The sequence below is a fragment of the Triplophysa rosa genome, linkage group LG14 (assembly GCF_024868665.1).
Source record: "Triplophysa rosa linkage group LG14, Trosa_1v2, whole genome shotgun sequence".
Taxonomy (NCBI): Eukaryota; Metazoa; Chordata; class Actinopteri; order Cypriniformes; family Nemacheilidae; genus Triplophysa; species Triplophysa rosa.
The window spans coordinates 14,206,324-14,229,576 of NC_079903.1; the positions used below are offsets into that span (position 1 = coordinate 14,206,324).

At 39.0% G+C, this 23,253-nt stretch overlaps 3 protein-coding genes across 4 annotated transcripts in view; all 3 read left to right on the top strand.

Moving 5' to 3' along the window:
- Positions 1-6,904: 6,904 nt before the first annotated feature.
- On the top strand, positions 6,905-11,171 carry crk (v-crk avian sarcoma virus CT10 oncogene homolog). The gene is made up of 3 exons (XM_057350888.1): positions 6,905-7,445; positions 8,035-8,618; positions 8,873-11,171. The coding sequence occupies exons 1-3, from the start codon at positions 7,226-7,228 to the stop codon at positions 9,008-9,010; spliced, it is 942 nt and encodes a 313-aa protein (XP_057206871.1). The 5' UTR covers positions 6,905-7,225; the 3' UTR covers positions 9,011-11,171.
- A 1,051-nt stretch (positions 11,172-12,222) lies between these two features.
- Positions 12,223-17,069, top strand: ywhae1 (tyrosine 3-monooxygenase/tryptophan 5-monooxygenase activation protein, epsilon polypeptide 1). Of its 2 annotated transcripts, none has more exons than XM_057351637.1 (6): positions 12,223-12,455; positions 13,990-14,189; positions 14,274-14,380; positions 14,494-14,700; positions 15,011-15,156; positions 16,259-17,069. In XM_057351637.1, exons 1-6 carry the CDS (start codon positions 12,392-12,394, stop codon positions 16,309-16,311), a joined length of 777 nt encoding a protein of 258 aa, XP_057207620.1. In that variant the 5' UTR covers positions 12,223-12,391; the 3' UTR covers positions 16,312-17,069. The 2 variants fall into 2 exon arrangements, with proteins under 2 accessions (XP_057207620.1, XP_057207621.1); XM_057351638.1 differs by having other exon boundaries at positions 12,224-12,455; positions 15,011-15,147.
- Positions 17,070-17,870: 801 nt separating this feature from the next.
- cpda (carboxypeptidase D, a) overlaps positions 17,871-23,253 on the top strand; it is a 13,449-nt gene continuing 8,066 nt past the window's right edge. The window contains exons 1-3 of the mRNA XM_057351085.1: positions 17,871-18,614; positions 18,732-18,979; positions 22,919-23,061. Of these exons, the coding sequence (XP_057207068.1) occupies positions 17,974-18,614; positions 18,732-18,979; positions 22,919-23,061 (1,032 nt within the window). The 5' untranslated portion in view covers positions 17,871-17,973. The remainder of the gene's footprint in view (positions 18,615-18,731; positions 18,980-22,918; positions 23,062-23,253) is intronic.

A 23,253-nucleotide genomic window follows, 5' to 3' on the forward strand; every position in this document is an offset into this window, starting at 1 on the left:
TACTGTCATCTCTAATGAAGTCCAGGCCATCATTGTTGACCATGGCAGAGGCTGCCAGGTTAGTTCAGCCTAAGGGCTTGTCCACACCGGGACGATAAATGTGTATCGTCAACGTTTAATGCCTCATGACTAAACAAAGGGCGCCAATGTGAGTGTGCACACCGACGCGCAAAACGCATGACGTAAAAGTGTCTTTTTTTTAAATGCCTGGACCTCGTTTTTTTGTTTGACGCGCCGCGATAAAAACTGGCCGACCAATGAGATTGGCGCTATTGTTCATGTGCCTGGAGCTGCTGAAGTTATTCTGAAGTTAAAGAAGTAATTCTTCTTTCATGTGACAAGCGAGTGCGCAGCGCCATCTTGTGTACCGGGGCATTTCTGTTTTTCATTAAGCGCCATCTATATCAGGGAGTAAATTTGCACGTTCACTCGGCTCATTGCTAGTGAAAATCGTTTGGGTATGAACGCCGAAAAACGCTGGCGATAAGTGTGTGCGATTATCGTCCCGGTGTGGACAAGCCTTAATTTACAAAGGTCCAGCTCTATCATCAGAACTTTTAGCCAGGAAAACCGTTAAGTCTGCTACAGTAACTATTCACCATACTTGTACATTATAGTACTGTTGTTAATGGCATTACTGTATAGAAGAACAACATGTGATTGTTACAGTTTTATGTCATTAGTAGTAGTAAAACATTGACAGCATACTGTTATACAACCTGGTGGTGGTCACCCACATGTCTTGATCGACCATCAGGAGTTGGCTATGGTAGGAATGGTCAGAGGAAGGAATGACATACAGCTGTCTGAAATCAAGCACTAGCAGGCTATTGAGGAGAGCAATGACACCTTTGCCAATGTGTCATCAATTAGCCTTCCAACTATTGCCCACCTTTTGAAGAAGCACCAGGTTTCTATGAAACAAATTTACCTGGTGCCTTTTGAGAGAAACAATGACTGGGTGAAACAACTGCGTTTAGAATATGTCTATGGAGCGATTTTAGTCTCATTAATTATTCACGCGTAAAACAAGATACCCACATGCGTAAACAGTTTCACATGAACAAAACCTAATTTATGTGCACAAAGTATACATATACATTTACAAAAAGCAATTCACGTGCGTAAAACAAAACTATTTTCTCATAAAGTACGTTTCGTAAACATACGACTGTGCACAAATATTTCGAAAGTTTAAAATGTACACGTTTATCGTGTTATGTGAATGTGCAAATCGTCACTCAGTGTGAATCGGCTTGGATGTGTGTGTGTGTTTTTTGAGACTCTCCTAGCAGCGCAACCCCACCCACGTGGGTTGTCGTACTCTGTAGCCAATCAGATTCAACCTTAACATTCAACCAATCATAAACGCGGAGTATTTGTTAAAAGGCACAAACTCCAAAACACCACCTCTTTCCTGTCTCATTTTTGAAAGTGCCCAACTGACACAAAACTAACAAGGCTTATGCAATGTCAACAAGAATAAAATCCTGTTAAAATGTTAATTAAAATGTAGTTGTAACTATGAAAAATATGGTAACACCTTCTGGTAACATGTTTTAATGTTGTTGTGATGTCAAACCAAAAATAACGCCATGCAGTTTCCAAAAAACTCTTTTACTTCTGTCCATCCTACTCTTGTTCTCTTACTGTCATGGTTCTGCCTCTTTTGGTCATGTTTTTCTTAGTCTTGTGGCAGGATCATGACAGACCCACGTGTTTAGTATGGAGAGAGACATGGCATTGTTTGTTTTGGCGTCCCATGCACTCTCTCCGGTCTCGTCTTTGTTCCCACGCTCTCCTTTCCTCATTATTGATTGTTAATTATATCATGGCCTGCACCTGTTCCCCTCTTGATTTGGTTCCCTATTTAATGCCCTTGCGTTTGCTGTCCTGTGCTGTTTCGTTTTGCTTTGTTGCCATGTGTGTGCTTTGTTTGCCTTGTTGCCTTGTTGCTGGCCTTACCTTGTTGGATTTTACCTTGTCTTGATGCCTCGTATATTTTTTATACGATTAAGTCGTGTGAGAGTTTAAGTTTAGTTATCCTGTTCCCTTGTTTTTGCCCCCTCATGGAAAGTCTTTTGTTTCCAATTTATATTTGTGCGAAACCCCCATCGTGGGCTTTTGTTTTTGTAATAAAGTTTATGTTCATTCGTTAACCGCTGCCTGCGTTTGGGTTCTGCCATCTCCGATCCTGACAGAACGAGTACAAGTAAGTTGTCCTAGTAGCAATAGGATCAGCTTATTGTAGATGCTGAATTATTGCTTCTACATTTCAATTAAAGTGTCCTCAGGACTATTGATGAATAAATATTATGGGCTTGAATATAATTTTATCAGAAATATCAATCCATGTAGTATTTTCTGGAATAGGAGTAGTTTTGGGTAAAGGGATCAAAGAACGAGTTGATGGGAATTTCAAATCCTCCGCAGGTATTATTAAAAGTATGATAAAGCAACAGGTGGATTTGAAACACTCTGCATGCTATGTTCTCTAATTAAGGCTTCCAAGTAAATGTGACATTTTTACAGGATTTGCAGGGCACCCTGCAATGGGGCACATAATGAGGTAGAAGAAGAGTCAAAGGAAGAGCGTATCTTGTCCAGAGGTTACCAAGTGCACCCTGTTGCCCAGAAACCATAAAAATGGATGGCACTTTGATCAAATCAAGATTCTGCTCAATTGAGGGAGGATGATGAAACAAATGGTTTTCCACTGTAAAACCCAACAAGTTATGGTAACTCAAACTGTTTGAGGAAACCGACTGCCTTAAACCATTTAACTTTTAAAACTAATAAATAAAGAGTATTGTAAACTAATATACATTGAGTTCACTAAATGGATGCACTTTTTAGAGCTTTATCCCCCATTCACTCCCACTATAAAGCCCAGGATAAATGGCATTATAACTCTGCAATGACTGTATTCGTCTGTAAGAAGAAAGTCATATACACCTAAGATGCTTTGAGGATGAGTAAAAAAGGGGTCATTTTGTTTTTTCCCTTGAACTATCTCTATAGTATCGCTATTCAGTCACTGAATACCCAAGCCAGGCGGTGCTCATTTTCAGACCGAAGATGACGGGAGGGGGTGTAGACCTGGAGCAGTGAGTTAAGGTAAATGGGCGAATTTGCTGTTATCGTTCTGAAGGCCAGTGTCAGAGATTTAAACTTGATGCCGGCGGCGACTGGCAGTCAGTGAAGTGAAATCAGGAGGGGTGTTACATGGGTTCTTTTAGGCTGATTGAAAACTAGACGTGCAGCTGCATTCTGGATCATTTGCAAGGGCTTGACTGCATTGGTTGGAAGGCCGGCCAGTAGAGAATTGCAGTAGTCCAGTCTTGATGTGACCAGAGCTTGGACTAGCAGCTGAGAGGCATGGTCTGACATGAACGGCCAGATTTTCCTGATGTTGTAGAGCGCATACCTGCAAGCATACCAGCAGATAAATGAAAAAGCTACAATAAGCATATTAAACATTAAGTAGATTGCAAAATCTCTGATTATAAACAGCCTTGTATATCCTTTCCTGCTTAAATGAATTATCTTTCTAAAACAGGCAAACTCCTATATAACGCATGCAACTTCTTAAACCTGAGTGGCGTATGCAGTAGCTTGGTGAACAGGTTCTTTGCATCATAGCCATTACAAAATAGTTGTATTCACACCTGGAAGGTTGCAGTTTAAAGTTGTAAAGTTATAGGTGTACAGTTTAATAGATGGTTGAAAATTTCAATAGGTATATGCTTCATGTTAGCATGTTTTGTTGCATGATTGATGCCATTGTGCATGATAGATACCGTAGTTGCCGATATTTGGTTAATGTGCATCTTTTTGTTTGATAATGAGATGAGAACATTTGTAATTGATCAAGACTGAGAGCAGAATTTAATTGGGTCAAATGCATTCGGGGTGAGGTTGCTAAGGGAGGGAAAGGCATTTTCTCTTAAAGGACGTGGGATTCGGGATCATGGCCAGTAAGATCAGGAGAGCTGATGTTTAGCAATTTTCTCAACACTGCTGCTGGGTTTATTTACTAGGTCAGTGACAGGATCAGAACAGGAAGGGATATACTGTATATCATCCAGAATGATCACAGCATCTCAAATCAGGATATTTATTATTCCTCTATCTTCATGCATGTCCTGGTGTGGATTAGTGATGGTCACAATATGAATTAGTATTCGCACTGTTACTTTTCTCGCTTTAATTCCTCCTCTCGTAGCTTGTTCACTGGCAAGCTGCGATGGCAACTGAGCTCATTATGAGTCTGCTACATGTGCAGCGGTTCCTGCAACAATCTCGTTCTCTTGTGCTTAATTCCCCCAGAATCAAAACACCAGCTCTTCTCTTCTCTTGATTTCCTCGTATTACTCCATTTATCTCTTGTAGGTTCTTAATCCACATTTTACATAGCAATAACAAATGACATGATTAAATTATGCTCTGTTTTTATATCTACGCTGTATGTTCATAATATCTCTAATCCATTTATGGAAAATGAGTCGTTTTAATGAGATCTCAGTTTTCATCAATCAGCTCATATTCAGAGTCTTTGATGGTCTGAGTTTTAATTGAAAGTTAATAATGGTTCCAGTTTCATTCATCCGAATGCATGCTATATGTAGCGTATTTTAAGACATTTATGACTTGGTTCAGTTTTACTCTTTTTACTCTTATTGGTTTGGACAATTTAGCTGTGATCACAAGAAAGTTTCAGGTTGTTCCTGCCCAACGTGTCTTTTAAGGCACTAATGACTGCTAAAATTACAGTAATTTTTCCTCCGTTAGAAAGTTCTTACATTTTCAGAAATCTATTTCTAAGTTTCTGACAAAAAATCTATTTCTGGTAAAGGCAGTTTTACCAGGTTAGTTTGAAAACACTCATGGGAGTGTAATTGGTTGGTACAGCAAATGTTTTAAAGTGTCATACAGAATGGCATCCTGGAGAGGAAACCTTTTAAATGTGAGCAGAATTACAATGGTACTTGAAAGTAGAAGGTTTGTATGCAATTACATTAATCTTTTGCCACACCTGCCAGTATTATCAATATACATGTGTTAGTGTTATGTAGCTGTTTTTAGTGTATATAATTCTCCCACCTCAATACATATTCTTATTCTCTACCTTCTCATTCTGTTTGAAAGCGTTCCTGCCATGGCCCACATCCAGAAGGACATTAGACCTCTCCAGCATCCCTCTTACTGTAAAAGACACGGAGCGTCTTTGTGCCTACCTGCATCAACACTCGTCTTGGGCTTCACCGAGCTCACGGATGAGGCTTTTCTCCTGCTCCTCCCCACACTGGCGTTTCTTCCTCGTCTAGAGACTCTGACCCTAAATGGCAACAGTGAGACACTCTGAAGTACCCGCGTAGCTTCCCCAGCATTGTCTGCATCGACCTGAGGACAACTTTCAACCACAGAATATGCATGTCCCAGGTGTCAGGTGGATGGGATGTAGCTAGACCCATATTAAGTGCCCCTAATTTATACAGTATTACACCAAAATATCTTGTGACAGTTTGTACCGTAACGGTTTGTGTGATAAAGAGCAGTGCTTTAAAAGATCCTGAAGCCAAAGAGAAAGGACTCCCTCAAAAGAACAAAGTGTTGTTTGGCTGCACACATATAAAATTAATATGCTGTTGTTGCTGCTTTTGAAGCCATATGACATTTTCCAGTTCTGTTCTTTAGCATAGTTCCTTAAACCACTGAAATCGTTAAGCTTTTGTTTCTGTTCATCTATTGATATTGAGGTAAAGAATTGAATTGTATAAACATGTATTTAGTGCCTAATTATCAACTGAAATTTGACTACAATTTTATACAAATGTACAAATAGTTCTAATATGCCAGTATATCATATTGATAAAGTTTTTTTTAATGACAGTGTATATTGATTAAATAGTATTTAAATAGAATGATAGTATAACAAATAGGAACAGCAATATGTGAATATCATTTATAAACAAAACCAGACTGTTGGCATCATAGACATATGTATGGTTGGCGTCACAAAACCAATAAACATTTAACAAGCACAAATGTTGGGTTCTTAGAAGTGTGGGGAGTGCAATAAACGTGTTGTGCATCAAAATATTAAGCTTGATTGGAACAGTATTTTATTGTAGGCTGTTAAATTATTAGTAATCGTTGTCGACATCTAGCGGTTGATAAATCATTCAACGTTTCACTGGTTTATTTTTTATTTATTTTTTACGTTTCACTGGTTTATGTAAGACACGGTGTTTACGCACTTACGTCACAATTTACACAAACTACGTTGGAATATGGGAGTAAATATGTTAATTATTGATAATGTCTTTTCAAGTGTAGGTCTAGGATCAATGGATTCTAGCCATCACTTTGGAGAAATATCAACACTATGGTGTTTTAGAAAACGTTAGATTACTGAAACAAAATAGTTTTATGTAGCTATATTAATTAAAAATCAATAGAAATCCATTACAAATACCATTGCGGACCATTAAAACCATTACAAAACTCCTTATTGTGCTTTGGGCTTTATTCCAGTTCAATTTAAAGATGATCCGTTCCCCAACCACCAGACACATCCCACCAGGTTACACAACCCAATACATTACCAGTAGAGACCCACAAAGACCAATAAAGTTTCCATAAAAATCAATTCTCATTATAACCATGAAGCATTTCTGTTATGGTTTCTATTGTTTTAGCGGGGCATATATGTGGTGTTAGTACACACATTGTAACATAAAAATGTATAAATTGAAATATATACGTAAACTTGATCACATCATAATCACAAAAACCTCAATGGCCTCGTTTCAGCACTGACCGCATCAAAATGGCTCCATAAAGGCACCACCCGATTTGCCTGTGCTATTGCATCACATCCGGGAAATAAGGTCAAAAATTGTTTCGCTTGTCCGCCATTTGAAATATTTGAACTTCCTTGTGAGAACTTCCAATGTACGTTATCGTTTACACTGAACAATTATCGGAGGATCTGGGCGAATAATCGTGGTTTGCGCGTCTCATGTACGCTGGGAGTCGAGCGTTAGCTCTTTTCTGGTCCGATCGGAACAAATAAAGGTTGAAACTGTGCGAATGGTGCGCGTATTCGAAACGTGTTCGACAACGGAACGCGGTAAAGTTTTTGCATGAGTTGAACGCTGCTTGCGGATAAGGAGAGGCGAAGGGAAGGCCCGTGAAGCCTTGGATTTTTCTTGTGCTAGTCATGGCCGGAAATTTTGATTCGGAGGACCGAGGGAGCTGGTATTGGGGGCGATTAAGCCGGCAGGACGCGGTTTCGCTGCTCCAAGGGCAGAGGCATGGGGTGTTCCTGGTGCGGGACTCGATCACTATTCCCGGGGACTACGTGCTTTCTGTTTCCGAGAACTCCAAAGTCTCTCATTACATAATAAACAGCATTAGCAGCAATCGTCAGTCGGGACCGGGTAAGTGGTGATTGCAAAGTAGTGGGCTTCGTTATTACCAACAAGTGAACGAATAAATATCGCTTTAACAAAACGTTAAGCCGCTAATGAGAAACTTAGTTAGTTTTACACATACAGGCTAAAACGTAACAGTGCCGTCTTTCTTATGGCCGTTTAGAATCATTGCATGTGTCATTCTTGAGTTGAGTGGTAGTTCATGTTTAATGTTTTAATTTAAGATACTTGGTAATACAGAACTCAAATGACAATCAAAACTGTTTATCATTTAGATAGTTAGACTTGTTTATCTTTTTCTGAATGACTGTATTGTAATCACTTATAAGAAATTTATGATACAAATTTCCTTGGAAGATGTCAATGATGTTACATTTGTTTTCGATGCTTGGGGCATGTTGCAGCTTGATGATAGGCAATGCTAGATTTCAGAATTTATTACTTGGCTGTTTTCCTAGTAAAATAAGTTTGCCATTTTCAAAAGTACAACATATTTTTTTAAAGAGTAGATAATGCATGTTCTTCTAGTCTTGGTTGCATTGATTAAATGCAAGCCCTTCTTGACTACACATACTCATGTGCTGTCATTTCTTAGGAATCGCTCCTCCACGGTTCCGCATTGGAGATCAGGAGTTTGATGCCTTACCTGCCCTGTTGGAATTCTATAAGATTCACTACTTGGATACCACCACTCTTATTGAGCCCATCAGCAAAGCCAAGCACTCTTCCTTCATCAGTGTCAATGCAGGAACAGGAGGAGCTCCCCAGAGGCTGGAAGAAGAGTTTGTCCGTGCTCTGTTTGACTTCCCAGGCAACGATGACGAGGACCTTCCGTTTCGAAAGGGCGATGTTCTTCGTGTACTGGAGAAGCCAGAGGAGCAGTGGTGGAATGCTCAGAATTCGGAAGGCCGCATCGGGATGATCCCTGTGCCGTACGTGGAGAAGTATCGGCCAGCCTCGCCGACATCAGGGGCCCCTGGAAGTGGGGGATCTGGTGGAGGACCAGGTGCTCATGGCAACTCGGATGGCCACAGTTCTCAGTCGCCCCCTCTGCTTGGGGAGCCAGGCCAGTATGCCCAGCCCACATCTTTACCCAATCTACAGAATGGTCCAGTCTTCGCCAGAGCCATTCAGAAGAGAGTCCCCAATGCCTATGACAAAACTGCTCTTGCTTTAGAGGTAACCGACTAAAAATTGTAGAATTTTGTCAATTAGAATGAGGTTTTAGGATCTTTGAACTCCTAAATTGGACCTGTACCTGCTTGGGTACACTACGTTACGGGTCACGTATTTCTGATTAAGCATTGCTTCACAGAAGCAGTTAAATTGTCTTTCATTTGACACCTTTTTTGTTGTCGTGTGTTGTAATAGTTAACAGAAGTGTTGTTATATGTTAAGTGTTTTCATATTCACAATGTTGTGCTTTGCTTCAGGTTGGCGACATGGTGAAGGTGACCAAGATCAATGTAAACGGGCAGTGGGAGGGAGAGTGCAAGGGAAAGCATGGCCATTTTCCCTTTACCCACGTCCGCTTGCTGGACCAGCACAATCCAGAGGACGAATTGAGCTGAAAGAACAGACTGTCTTCCCTAGCAGCCCTTAGATGTACACACACTCCAGCTCCTCACATCCTTTTCCTGTCTGCCCTGTCATTACCTTGTGCCATTGTGTCAGTCATGCCAACATACACCAATTCCCTTGTTAGATTTTATGCAATAATTGAAGATATTTACTGAGTAAACACTAAATTCTACACGCAACACCATACACTACGGAGAAAGAGGGCGATTTTAGTGTGTGGCTTCTTGTGAACATTAAAAAAAAGAGAAGATGCCTGCTTGGACTTAAAACATGAGCAGTTTGGTGTCTTAACAAGGGACGCGCGTGTTCCTTTGCTTATCTGAATGCGGTAGCACACACACACTACTTCTAGTGTTTTAGAACACAACAGCTTTCACAGGGATTAACAAGCCCTCTTCCACACTACAGATCATCTACCGCATAAAAGTATAAATAGTAAATAGTCGAACATGCCAATGTTTACCATTTCATGTTTGAATAGTTTAAAAAGCGCAGTTAGAACACTCTTCTTGATTGTTAGTCACTACTGGCTCGCTATTGGTCGAATGGGCTGACTGGGGTGGTACACTCTTAAAGAGAAGCTGAAAAATTTAACAGATGGAGCAGCCCAAGCCCTCACTGCATTTAATTTTATTTATGCACAACATTTCTAATGTACACAGGATGGGCCAGTGATCACTTGGACATACGGTCCCCATGTATCATATTCACTACCGCTAAATAATTATCAGTTTTATGACATTATCTATTATCAGGAAACGCTACTTGCTCCTTTTACCATTATTGCTGCAAGTATTACACTAAATGCAGATTTGTTGAATGTGTAACCCTAATGCTAGTATCAGCTGTTGAGCTTCACGAAAATGTCAACGGAACATTACATTTCTGTTTTTTGTTTTAATAAAAAGCCAACATCCATTCGATTTTACAAGTGTGTTTCTGCCAAAACGCTGAAAATGTAATTCTTGTAGCAGCTCTCTGGTGTGCCCTGAAAACTATTATAATATTAGTTCGATATTTCAAGAATAGCCCAGTTATCTTTACTACGCTTTACGGTTTTATGATATGTCACGTTATCGTGCAAAGCCTAACCTGATGCCTCAAATGTTTCCTAACAACTGATTTTGCACAGACGGATAGCCTTCCTTTACTGGTTTAATGTATCTGTAATCTGGCTATTGGTTTTTGTTTTTAAACATAAATCTCCAAATTCTTGTGTTCTCTGTCAATGCAGAAATACAGTGCGTTTCGTCCTGTTAATGCCCAAATACTTCTGTACAATAACAGATGTTTTCCTAATTCGCTGCCTGCCTTAATTGCAAATTGTTGTCAATGACCAATTCAGCAATGTCTTTAGTCTAGTTAGTAAAAAATTAAAAAGAGGGACGGGGTACATTTTCTATAACCTTGCAGAAACATTTCTTTTTAACTGTTTTAACCTATTTCCGTTATTATTGCTCATAGTTAGGGAATAACTTGAATGTCTGTGGACAAATGTATAAATTATAACACTAACAGACAGGCAACCTGAAAAACACTATAAATGTTAATGTTTTTACCCTTTATTTGTTGTTACTTTTTAAAAGTTGACTTACTTTGTTCAGTAACAATGACAATCACCTGGAAACTCGTCGCTTATGTTGTCACATCTAAATGTTAGAAAGCTATGTTATGTATGTGTAGGTTAGCTTATTGTTGTCATGATGTGACGGCAAGCCGGCCATGTTATGTAATTGTCACCTAAGTCATAATTATGAAGGACTTTGATGTTTATTATCTGCCTTATTAACTGTCTCTGATATGTTTCAAACAGAAATTACCTTTTTCTAATTCGATCTCTTAAATCAGCCGCAAAGCATATTGTTGTCCTTTCCTTGCCTGTTCTTTGTCTTGTAAGAATGATTTCACCTCAACATCGCTTTCATCTATGACTGGGTTGACTGAATAACCACGAGTTATGTCTGTACATTTTATTGTACCCAAAGTATTATGTTTAGAACCTAAATATCAACACAGTAATTTTGTGAAATTATTCTTGTGTTTATCCTTTATCTGTCAGAACAGTGTTGAAGCCACACACGCAAAAAAATACATTTTTGTTACAGTTTTATTCCTGTACATGAAATAAAGTCAACCCCTATAGTAATGCTACTCAAATCGTTTATTTTGCCTGTTTGTCATTTTTGAACTTCATGCCTTGACTTGTAAAACCCTTTTATACTGCCATTGACAAACTTAAATAAGTGGTATTTGAAAGACTTTTTTTCATAGTAGTTTGACTTAGTTCTTCTGTCCCACAACAAGGTTTGTTGCTTGCTGTATTTTCTAGAGTTATTTATTCTGTGGTGCTCTTTTAAAAAAAAAACAGTACACCTGTAACAAAAAAGTACTGTGTTAGTTTTATAGTGTGGTATCAAGTAGTTTTAGTACTTTTAATGCATTGTGCGTTAATACAATGATACTTTAACTTTATTGCCCGGTTTCACAGACAAGGCTTTAAGCCCATTGCACATTGACTCCGAAATTTGTGTTGTGTCAATCACATTTACACACTGCCTCCGATATTTTCGTCCGTCATAAAAAAATTCGGACCGGGTTCGATTTTCTGCGTTTTTCGCATCCGTCAAGCATTTTGAGTGGCCTTTTTTAACAATTCAGAGACACCGTACAAACGAGAGGCAAATACGAAAAAACGCATACGAAAATTTCGGACTGTATGTGCAAAGACCTTTAAGACTAAAATGAAAGTTTGAGTTGTCTGAACTGAAATTAACGTGCACTGACATACCTTAAAATATACCATTACCATTGCTTTGTCTCAAGATGCACACCAGTAATGTTTTTTTACTGAGGCATTTTTATAAAAGCTTTTTAAATATCCTAATTCCACTAAGGCATAGTCCTGGTTTAAGCAAAGCCTTGTCTGTGAAACTGGGCCTATGTGTTATAAATATAGTCTCACAAGCCATATTCCGGTAAAAGATAAAGTACACAATTATAATATATGCATGTTCTAATTTAATTCGTCATTTAAAAACGTGTGTATTGTACTTCATCCTGCATGTGTCAGTCGGTTTACGAAATGCAGCCCCACACGCAGACTAAAAGTGTGCCACAATAAGGTGCAGAGAAGCACGACAGTATAAAATCTCGATTCAAATAACGAGGTTTGGAAAATCCAGCATTCGTGAGGGGAGAGAGGGAGTGTGAGGAGATGCTCTGTGTGAAAGTTCCCGGATGAAGGTGTAACGCCATCTTTACTCCACCATTCAAGCCGCAGCTGTTGCTTGCGCAGGGGCCTGCCGGTTAACTCACACTCCTCCTTTACTCTCAAATCTCTGGAAAAACACGGTCGCAGCGCACTTTCCATCATGGGTGATCGGGACGATTTGGTGTACCAAGCCAAACTGGCAGAGCAGGCGGAGAGATATGACGGTAAGAGACATTGATATGTAACGGTAACGTTATTTTTGCAAAGCGAGTGTCCAGGCAGGCTAACTGACGGTCAGGTTAGCTTGCTTATTTAGCAGCTGCATTTGCGATTAAAACGTCAAGCGGTCTGTAAATGACAACCTGGTCCTCCTTTGCTTTTTAATAACGTTGCTATTGTATTTATACCGACCGATTGTTTCATCGAGGCGGTATTGGGGTAACTGTAGAATGGCATATGAAGATGGAGACGTTTTTTTTGAGGAGACAAAATGGCGTCGTGTTAGTGGGTGAGGCAAGCTGTTGCTAGCCATGGCGGAGGAGTGGTTGCGGTCTTCACGCCTCATGTAGGCAAAGAACACCTCGAATATCAGTTAACAGCTTAATCGACCCGATTAACCGCGGGAATTTGTTATTTCGAGAGTTGTGCTGATTTTTTTGGGTTTACCTCCGCAACACGTTACGAAAGATTGCGGCTGTGTGTTGAAAACCTAGTGAGCTGCCTAACGTTACTTAGCATTTTTGGGTGTTATTGGCGCGATGAACTATGATACCCAAAAATGTTGTCTGGGCTGACACCTCTCTAGGTTTTGGGACATAGTCAGACCCTTAAAGGGGCTAGCATCCGTACGGTAAAGTAACTAACGTTAATGCTTAGTAAGCGGACAGACACTAGCGTTGCAGTGAGATTTCATTACCGAGAAACGTGTGTCTGCTTAGACAAGTCTCACTGGCTTGATATTTCATGACGTTTTTATCCATTAAGTAAATAAATAAGTGGATCCGTTTGATATCATGTATGTTTTGTTATAGATTTAATATAAAACCCTGCACAACTCACCGTGTCTATTTTCTAAATAAATGTATTTTAAAGGGATAGTTCATCCTAAAATGAAAATGCTGTCATCATTTACTCGCTCATGTAATTTCATACCTGTATAAATTCGTTCCGGTACATCATTGACTACCATAGTACCTTTTGGCACCTTTGACTAGAATTAAATGGTAGTCAAAGGTGACAGAGAACTCTGTTTTCCTAAATTCTTCAAAATATCTCATTGTGTTCAACAGACCAAAAAAAGACAGTATTTTTTTCCCTACTATGGTAGTGGATGATGTCCCAGAACTGAAAATTGCTAACATTCTTCCAGATATCTTTTTCTGTGTTCATTGGAACAAAGACATTTATACCGGTTTGAAACAACCTGAGGTTGAGTAAATGATGACAGATTTTTCATTTTTGGATGAACTATCCCTTTAAGCTCAGCTATTATAACTATTTTAGGTTCCCATTCAATCAGTTACCAGCACTAGTTATAACGCATTCTCTAGTATGACCATTAAAAAAAGTACATACTCAACAGACATCTGTATGTCTTGAATTAATAAATCAATGAGTGGTATGAGCCCTTTACATTCCATCTTAACGAAAATACAGACCAAATCGTCCATATTTGGCATGAGCTCATCTCAGGCCATATTGATGCAGTTCTGACCATGATTGCATTCAGTTAAATTTGATTTCATCTCAATTTTCCAGAAATGGTTGACTCCATGAAGAAGGTGGCTGGGATGGATGTTGAACTAACGGTTGAGGAAAGAAACCTGCTCTCGGTGGCCTACAAGAATGTCATTGGGGCAAGAAGAGCGTCCTGGAGGATAATCAGTAGTATTGAGCAGAAAGAGGAAAATAAAGGCGGAGAGGACAAATTGAAAATGATTCGGGAATATAGGCAAACGGTAAAATGCGAGATTAACTATTTCTCCGTAAAACAATTGTTTTTGCTCATTTTGTGCCCTCAACCTTTACATTTTCATGTGCAGGTTGAGACTGAGTTGAAATCAATCTGCAATGACATCCTTGATGTATTGGACAAGCACCTAATTCCTGCCGCAAATTCAGGAGAGTCCAAGGTCTTCTACTACAAAATGTATGAATCAGTTTCTCCAACCGCATCTACCATTGCATTACCATTGTGGCACATTGAGGTCGCTGTTTTATTTGTCAGTGTTTTAACAGAACTTATCCCCTTTGATGCTACAGGAAGGGTGACTACCACAGGTATCTCGCTGAGTTTGCCACAGGAAACGACAGGAAGGAGGCTGCAGAAAACAGTTTGGTTGCTTACAAAGCTGCTAGTGATATTGCGATGACGGACCTTCAGCCAACACACCCCATTCGCTTGGGTCTTGCTCTTAACTTCTCTGTATTCTACTATGAAATTCTCAATTCTCCTGACCGCGCGTGCAGGTTTGTCCACTTTGTCTTATCCTTTTTTATATTGTGATTTAATAAATACAAAATTTCTTTCTATATACATTTTTTGTTGCATTTTCAAAATCGGTATCATTTCTTATAAACATTTAAGCCTGTTGTGGTACTAATATAAATGCATTTACAAATAAAAGTTGGTGTAAACGGTGTCAATTTAAAAGTGGTTTAACGCTTTTAATGATGTTTGGGTGCTTTTTTGACCAATGTTCGCGTATTCATATTTATAGCGTGTTCCCTTGAAGGCTGAAACAGATTAGGTTTAATTTTGTCTGGTCTTTGATGTCAGGTTGGCAAAGGCGGCATTTGATGATGCTATTGCTGAACTGGACACATTGAGTGAAGAAAGCTACAAGGACTCTACACTCATCATGCAATTGTTACGTGATAACCTGACACTATGGACTTCAGATATGCAGGGAGATGGTAAGGATGGTATGGGATTTTGCAGTTTTAAAATTTAAAACATGAAACATTTTTTTGAAAGACATTGCAATAGAAAGGTGACCTCTTTGAAAGTCCCTCCCTAAGCTATTTTTAGAGGGATTGTTTCAGAGTGTCCCGATTTAGTGATTGTGAGACATAGCTTCTCCAACTCTTAATATCTATGAAAGAACAGTTAAAATGCAAGTTTAAAATAGCTGCTTTTCAAGTAAAGCCGAGCCAGGCAACCTTATTTTAGGATAATGCTAGATTTGTTGTAGATAGTACACAAATCTGGAAACATTCAAACAAGAAACGAAATATATATATTTTGGAACAGGAGGCTTACTGACCTAGCACACAACACCAAAACATACAGGATAATCTCTCTACTACATTTCATTTCATCTTGTAATGTGTCCAAACTCATGACGTTCAATTTAACCCATCTTGCCTTTTTCCATTCCCACTATTTAGATTCCTAGAGGAAAATGTTAATTGCCCACAAACTTTATTTGTAAGTGAGGCCACTCTTTCCCGCTCCTGCCCTTTGTCCACAAATTGCATCATCACTCACCCGTTTGTAAGCTTTGTGTTGCGCTCTTTGTAGCCACCAGAGTGCTATATGTGCAGCATGTGTGAAACAGACTTGTTTCTGCATGATCACTGCCAAATCCTCAATGTCCAATTGGAATGACTGTGTTGTACCAATATATTACAGTTTGGAAAGTTATGGTATTTTCTCCATAATTGTTCAGTACAGTAAGGGTGTCTGAAATATGTTCTGAAATGTCGGTTGGTTTAGTAATCGAATTATATATGTGACCACATGAGATAACACCGCATTCAAATTAGACTTGTGCCTATTTTAATTTTTTGAGCTTGAAAATGACTTGGAAATTAGATCTTGATAAATGATTTTCATCTTCCTCACAGCATGTGTTCAGTCCTTCACTACTGAGTTTTGCTTTTTATATATTTTGTTGCGAACTCCTAATGCACAGATCTTGCAAGGGTGGTAAATTTGATTTGTGAAAATGTGGAACACATCGATTGCGATAAGCTAAGTTGTTATATCGTTCAAATAACAATGGCATTGTTTCTCTGTCCACAGGTGAGGAACAGAATAAAGAGGCGCTGCAAGATGTGGAGGATGAAAACCAATGAAACAACACAGCCAATATGAGACTCCACCCCACTCCCCTCCTCCCTAAACCCCACTCACAAAGGGAGCCACCAAGCCCAACCTTATGAGTGGCACTCAACAGCTTGATGCCTCCAGTTTTTTCTCTCCCTTTGTTTGATTTTTAATATTATTCTGTTTTATTAGCCCTTAAATTGAAATAAAACATACCACTTATGAAACAACCTTCAATTATGATTTTTGAATGGTCAGAACTTTTGAGTATTTTTTGTCCTGGTACAATTTTTTTTCTTATGTTCATTTGCTTTATTTCTCAACATTTTTATCAGTTGCTGGATATATTTTGAGTTTTTCTTAATGTAATTACAGAAATTAACTTTTATTACTATTACTGATATGTCTACTATTAGTGGTTTGAGCTGTAATATTTCTGTGTTAGTGCAATTATCAAATGCATTTAAAGAAAACAATTAAACATTTAAAAGGGCAAGTCTAAACAAGTGCTCTTTGTTAATTTAGTTTTTCAGAGAAAGTTGAAACAAATTTCTTGATATCCATGTGGAGCAAAATGCTTGACATCAAGTAGTAGTTATGTAGTGGTCTGGACTGTAATTTGTGCTAAAATACTGTATTGCTCACATAGGCTGATGATGATTGGTGGATAGCTGCAATTCTATAAAATTGAAGGAGCCTTGTTGCTTTTAGAACCAAGACAAATGCAGGTCTCCATTGGCTGTCTCAAAAAGAAAAAAAAGCACTAATAAAGTTGATTTTAAGCCTGCATGAGTATATGAAACAGTCTATTTTTCTTCTTCCCCCAATCTATAGAATGCATAGACTTTCTTCTGTACTTTGTTAACTTGAACCTAGTTTGTACTACTGGATATCTGACTGGAACCACAAACCTAGAATCTGTATTACAACGAAACAGCATGGAATTAACAATTAACTTAAAATAAAACTGCCTCAAGTAAAATATTTAACCTTCTCTTCTGCACTCAAAATGTTTTCCTTCTCGTTTCCACATTGTGTGTACTTTTCCTTTTATTTGAAATAAGATCTCATTACTGTTGTGTAGGGAAGCATCTACCTTGCAATGTAGACATGTTGGTTGGTATTAGATTTATCATCTTTGAAAAATGTACAGGATTACTTTTCAGTGAAAAAAATCTATAAATATGATATGCCAAATAGGAATTGGACACGTAAGACAGGTATACCTTTTGATAGTCACAAGTGTTATTATTAAATGCAAGAAATGGATATTGGTATTTATGAATAACGTATACGTCATATTTTAGTGCAGATTACATCAAATTGATAGTTTTTTCTTTGGTTAAGTGTTGTAAGTAAACAGTTTGAGCATTCCATTATTGTTTAGTTTAACCGGTTCTATCATTATAAAAGGGAACAGTCACACCGTTGCCCTCGTTATTTCCAAAATGGCACGATGCGTTTCACATTTTATTTCAATCAGCTCTTACAATCTCGCAGCAACCAAATACAATAGTGATTGTGTCTTTTAATTTGAAACTTCTCCGGCTGCCATGGAAACTCCGCCCTTTATGAAAGGTTAGCAGGAAGTACCTACTAAAAATACCCCGACGTCAGGCTGAAGAAAGGACCTGGCTCAGGGCGGACAAATTTAGTGATTTCATGTGTGAGTCAAAGGACTCCACGGAAACATGTCGGGTCAGAGGGTAACCAACTTGCATATAGCGATTAAACACTCGCTGTCGGTTTTATTGCTGCTCTTTATTTTAATCAGATCCATCAACTCAGTTCGTTCCGCCGATCAGAGAGGGGAGGAAGTAACGTTAGAGACTTACAATAAATACTACAATTACGATGAATTTACAGACCTTCTTAAAAGTCTCTCTCAGAAATACTCAAACATCGCAAATTTGACCAGCATTGGGAGGTCCGTGGAAGGCAGGGAGCTATGGGTGATGAGAATCACCAGGGACCCCAATGCTGATGTACCGGGAAAGCCCAAATTCAAATACGTTGGCAACATGCACGGAGATGAGACCGTGTCCCGACAAGTTCTGATCTACCTGGTGGAGTATTTGCTGCAGCGATATGGCGACGATCAGCGGGTCACTGAGCTGGTCGACAACACGGACATTTATATCATGCCTAGCATGAACCCTGATGGATTTGAGAAGTCTGTCGAGGGGGATTGTATGGGCAAAGATGAGGGTCGGTATAATGCCAAAAACATTGACCTCAATAGAAGTTTCCCAGACCAGTTTGATGAAATACACGTGAAAGCAGAAGACATCCCTGAAGGTGCTGCTGTCATGAGATGGATACTGGAGAACAAGTAAGACCATTCACACAAACTAAACCTCACAGAGGAAAATAGCTGTCTATGCAAAGTATGTAAAATAGTTGGTTTAAATGTAACTGTTCTGCTGTCTGATGTTAATCTTCTTTCCAGATTTGTACTTTCTGGGAATTTGCATGGTGGTACTGTGGTGGCCAGTTATCCCTATGATGACTCCGCTTCCCATAAAACTGATGGCACCTACAGCAAGTCCCCCGATGATTCTCTCTTTAAATACTTGGCGCTGGTTTACGCAGAAAATAATCCTGTCATGAAAACAGGACAGCCAAAATGTGAGGAAAGCATGGCCGAGACCTTCCCGGATGGTATTACTAATGGAGCAAAGTGGTATGATGTGTCAGGTATGTTGCCAACACTCGACCCCTTTTCTTCGACTTACCCACTTTATTTGTTATCTAAATGTCACCCCCTGTGTTTACAAGCATCATGCCAATGTTGATCACAGTGCCTAAAAACCATCTGTTTTCATAGTGAATCATCTTAACTTGTCTTCTGTGGTCTTAAATTATGTCTGGTTAGATTTGTTTCTGTTTAAAGAGTGTATCTTTCTTAGACTGCACCGGAGCTGCCTCTTTTTGGCTCCGCCCACATCCTTCTTTACTCAGAACGTTCCTTAACAGATTTCCTAATAGGATGGCTGATAATGGATTACACAAACAAACAAACAAACAGCACTCAGCCAAAATATTTCACCACCTTATTTCGTTGACCTTAACGGTAACCACATTGTTGGTTGGGAAAGCCGAGAATTGTGGAACGCTGGAAAGTAATTTGCTTGGATTTCGGGTATGTTTACATTGTGCTCAAGCAGTTCTCATTAGAAAGAAAATAGTCAAGCACGTAATCTAAAACCTGTACTGTAAGTGTACTGTTCTGCAATAGACCCTGCGGTCCTCTGATTACTGTCACAACACCACAACCTTTAACCATCACTGTCAAACTGCAGCAACCTGATCCATAATGTGCCCAAGACTTGGAAGTTTGTTTCATGATGTTCCTGAATACTTGCTTAACCAGTCTCATGGATGTAAAATAATGACGTTTTATTGTGTTTGGACACAATTCTCTACACTTTCTCGCTCATAGGGACATACCATTTTGTTTGTTCTTGATGGTACGAGGAACTGATTCTGAGTGTGCAGATACAATCTCTGCTGTATGACTGATCCGTATTTTAATTCTTTGTGTTTGTACAGATTAGATTAGCCTTTCAGTTTTAGGTTTATTAAATTTTCTTTAGACGCGAAAAGTGATTTTCAGTGATTTGAGATTTGAAATGAAAAACTGAAGTTTTTTTCTGTAGCAAAGAATGTTCAGGAAACTAAGAGCACGGCCTGTTCTGTTGTAAGAATGGGGTGGTGAAATGCAATTCATGAAAGAATACATAATATACTGCGCATGATTAAATTGTCTTTACAAAGCGCAGTTACAGTACTTCACAAACCATTTAATCCCGGTCAAATATCACGGGATCATTAATTGTTTGTTTAATGACTAAACTATATTTAAATTACATCTTTGTAGGTGAGGTTGAGTCATACAGTGCATACAAGAGTGAAGCATGTGACAATTTTTTTTTGTATAGTTGCCTTTTTTTTTAAAGTCTAACAATCTACTGTAACAAAATTGTTCGAATGAGTTACCAACCTCAAAGTCTGTTGAATGATGGGAATCATTTCACTGAGATAATTTCCAATACAGTTTAATGATTTAGAAACCACCAACTGTGTCTATTGAGTTTTTGTAGCAAACACAAGCTATATTTTGTCTGTTCCTAGAGTTCAGTGGCCCAAATATAAAGGTAATGATTACAGTTTAATTAACACTGGCGCATTATAATGAGATAGTTTAACCTTAACATAGCAAGGCTATTTAATTTAATGCATGGTTTAGAACAGGATCTCTCTTCTGGAACTAACCAGGGTGCTCTAAATATGTTTGTTTTCTGAGTAACAGTGGAAGTCTAGTATCAAGGGCATTGCAACGATGGTCAAAAAACTTTGCATACAAACCTCTCTATTCTGAATAGATCAAAACTAGCAATAATCATAATTATCTGTATCTGCAAATATCACTTTTGCAAAGAGCAAAGTTTCCTCTGTTTCACAACCAAAGGGTGTGACATTGTTAAAAACACATTTTATTGGCCTGTTTGCAGCTAAACACACACACTGCATGTGAGGAAAAAAATGCTTTAGTCCTAAATAGGGTTGGGAATCGAAAATCAATTCCAATTTGGAATCGGAATTGAAAGGCTAGGAATCGGATCGGAATTGAAAGGAATAGGAATCGGATACTTGAGATTAAAATTTGAATTTCTCTTATCAATTCCTGTGTGCATATTTTCTGAAAAGTACATGCGTTGCATGATCTGCTGAAATCTCAATAAAAGCCCTTATGAAAATTATCGATATTTTTTACTATAGTAAGCATAGTTTAGCTATAGAATTTGCATTAAAGCACAGGAATCACAAATTAACCATAGTTGCATTATAGTAACTGCAGTTTAACCATGATGTAGTTCAACTATGATAATACAAATTGTAATAAATCAGAAAAGGTGTGTTTCTATGTTTAAATATACACAAAACGGTGCTCATAAATATGTATATATATATATATTGCAAACAAGTCAATAAGCAGGCTAAATGACCATACAGGTTGATATCTAAATGTTTTACTTCAACTGTGGAATCGAAACTGGGAATCGATAAGAATCGAAATCGATAAGCAGAATCAGAATTAGAATCGGAATCGATAAAATTGAAACGATTCCCAACCCTAGTCCTGAATGTGCTCCTCTAGTGGGAGATTACAGATGATGGGCTTCTCACAGCAGATCTCTTCACACTCTGCGTGATGCTTGTGCAAATGGCTCCTCATTTGTAGACTTATTTCACGTACTCTTGAGTCTCAAGGTTAATTTACAAATCAGTATGAAATTATTGACTAATTTACAGCATAGCTTTAATGTGATCTTTTCCATAATTTCATTTTTATCTTAAGTGCATTTTGGCAAAGCAAACTCAAGATACTATATAAGGCTGATTTATGCATTTCTGGGAAGCTGACTTTTCGAGATTTTTGTGGCTGGAGGCGAAAAGGAACACAGTGTTTGTTTGAAAGTTTTATGTAACACCGTGTCTACACCAGAAACGACCGGCGCGACGCGATACGACAAAAGACATTTTGTCGCATTAGAAACGCGTTAGCATACACATATACATAGTATAATTAAAAATGTTGTCCACACTGGATGCGGCGTGGTCTGACGCGACAAACCCATTAAAGGGGTCATATGACACAGCTAAAACGAATATTATCGATTGTTTTAGATGTAATGCAATGTGTATACACGATTTAAGGTTCAAAAACGCTGTATTTTCCACATGCCGTGCATGTTTGTATCCCCCCTTTCCCCGCCTCTCTGAAATGCGCAGATTTTTTACAAAGCTCATCACTCTGAAAAGCGAGGTGTGCTATGATTGGCCAGTTAAACAGTGCGTAGTGATTGGTCGAATACTGCAAGCGTGTGACGGAAATGTAACGCCTCTTACCATATTTAGAACATCAGGTTCCAAAGCAATTGTGCTGACAGGTACGCCCACCTTACTTGCGTATACATTTGGGCGGTCTTAGTCAACTCATACCACGAACTGACGTGGATTTGTGGGGGTGTGGCTACATGAGGCGTTTCAGGCAGGTCTGGGTGAGCATTCGCTTTTAGATAGAATCCGACACTATAATTTTTGCAATTTTACTTGTCTAATACATGCATGGGCAACTTATAACACACTAAAGACACAGAAAAACACGTGTTCATGCCATATGACCCCTTTAAGAACAAGCAGGTTGTCATGTCGCGTCACACTTGTCGCGTCCGGTGTAGACACGGTGTAAGTGTTTTAAGAGGTTCCAGCACCCATAGCTATGGTAACCTGTTCAGAAGCATTTGAGGGAGTGTTGTCGCTTGGCGGGTGGCAGCATACTTCCTGTAAGTACGGCCCTTCTGTTCTTCTTAAAACACACATGGTGGTTGGTCATGGTGTGCCCTATCCCATATATGTCAGCCTTTGTGGAACGGAATCAATCTTAAAATGGGTTGGTGCTGTTTTGAAGGGACATGAAGTAGGTTGTTAAAGTGGTGGAGGTCACGCCTTTCTAAAGAGTCTTATAAGTTGTTTAATGTTTGCAGACTTGATTGTTTGAAGAGTGACAGTCCCACCATGCCATCGCACCCCACACCTTTGGTACATAGTTTGTCCTTCATTTCCACACAGGAGGAATGCAGGATTATAATTACTTGAAGGGCAACTGTTTTGAAATCACTATGGAGCTCAGCTGCTGCAAATACCCACCCTCATCTCGACTAAGAACTGAATGGGACAACAATCGGGAGTCTCTGCTGGCCTACATGGAAAAGGTACCAAAAGCGAATTCGCAACAGCACTAATGGTTCATGAGTAACCTGATGTGCAAGTAATGACACGCATGCCGTGTTATTAAGAAGCCATGCAGGAATGTTGGTGTGCTTGCGTGTTGTTTGAATTTCTAATGTGTGTGTGTGTGTGTGTGTGTGTGTGTGTGTGTGTGTGCGTGCGTGCGTGTGTGCGTG

Coding starts and splice junctions, on each gene's coding strand:
- crk (XM_057350888.1), top strand. CDS start 7,226: ATGGCCGGAAATTTTGATTCGGAGGACCGAGGGAGCTGGTATTGGGGG. Junction 7,446..8,034: donor CAATCGTCAGTCGGGACCGG/GTAAGTGGTGAT, acceptor GTCATTTCTTAG/GAATCGCTCCTCCACGGTTC. Junction 8,619..8,872: donor AAACTGCTCTTGCTTTAGAG/GTAACCGACTAA, acceptor GCTTTGCTTCAG/GTTGGCGACATGGTGAAGGT.
- ywhae1 (XM_057351637.1), top strand. CDS start 12,392: ATGGGTGATCGGGACGATTTGGTGTACCAAGCCAAACTGGCAGAGCAG. Junction 12,456..13,989: donor GCAGGCGGAGAGATATGACG/GTAAGAGACATT, acceptor TCAATTTTCCAG/AAATGGTTGACTCCATGAAG. Junction 14,190..14,273: donor TTCGGGAATATAGGCAAACG/GTAAAATGCGAG, acceptor TTTCATGTGCAG/GTTGAGACTGAGTTGAAATC.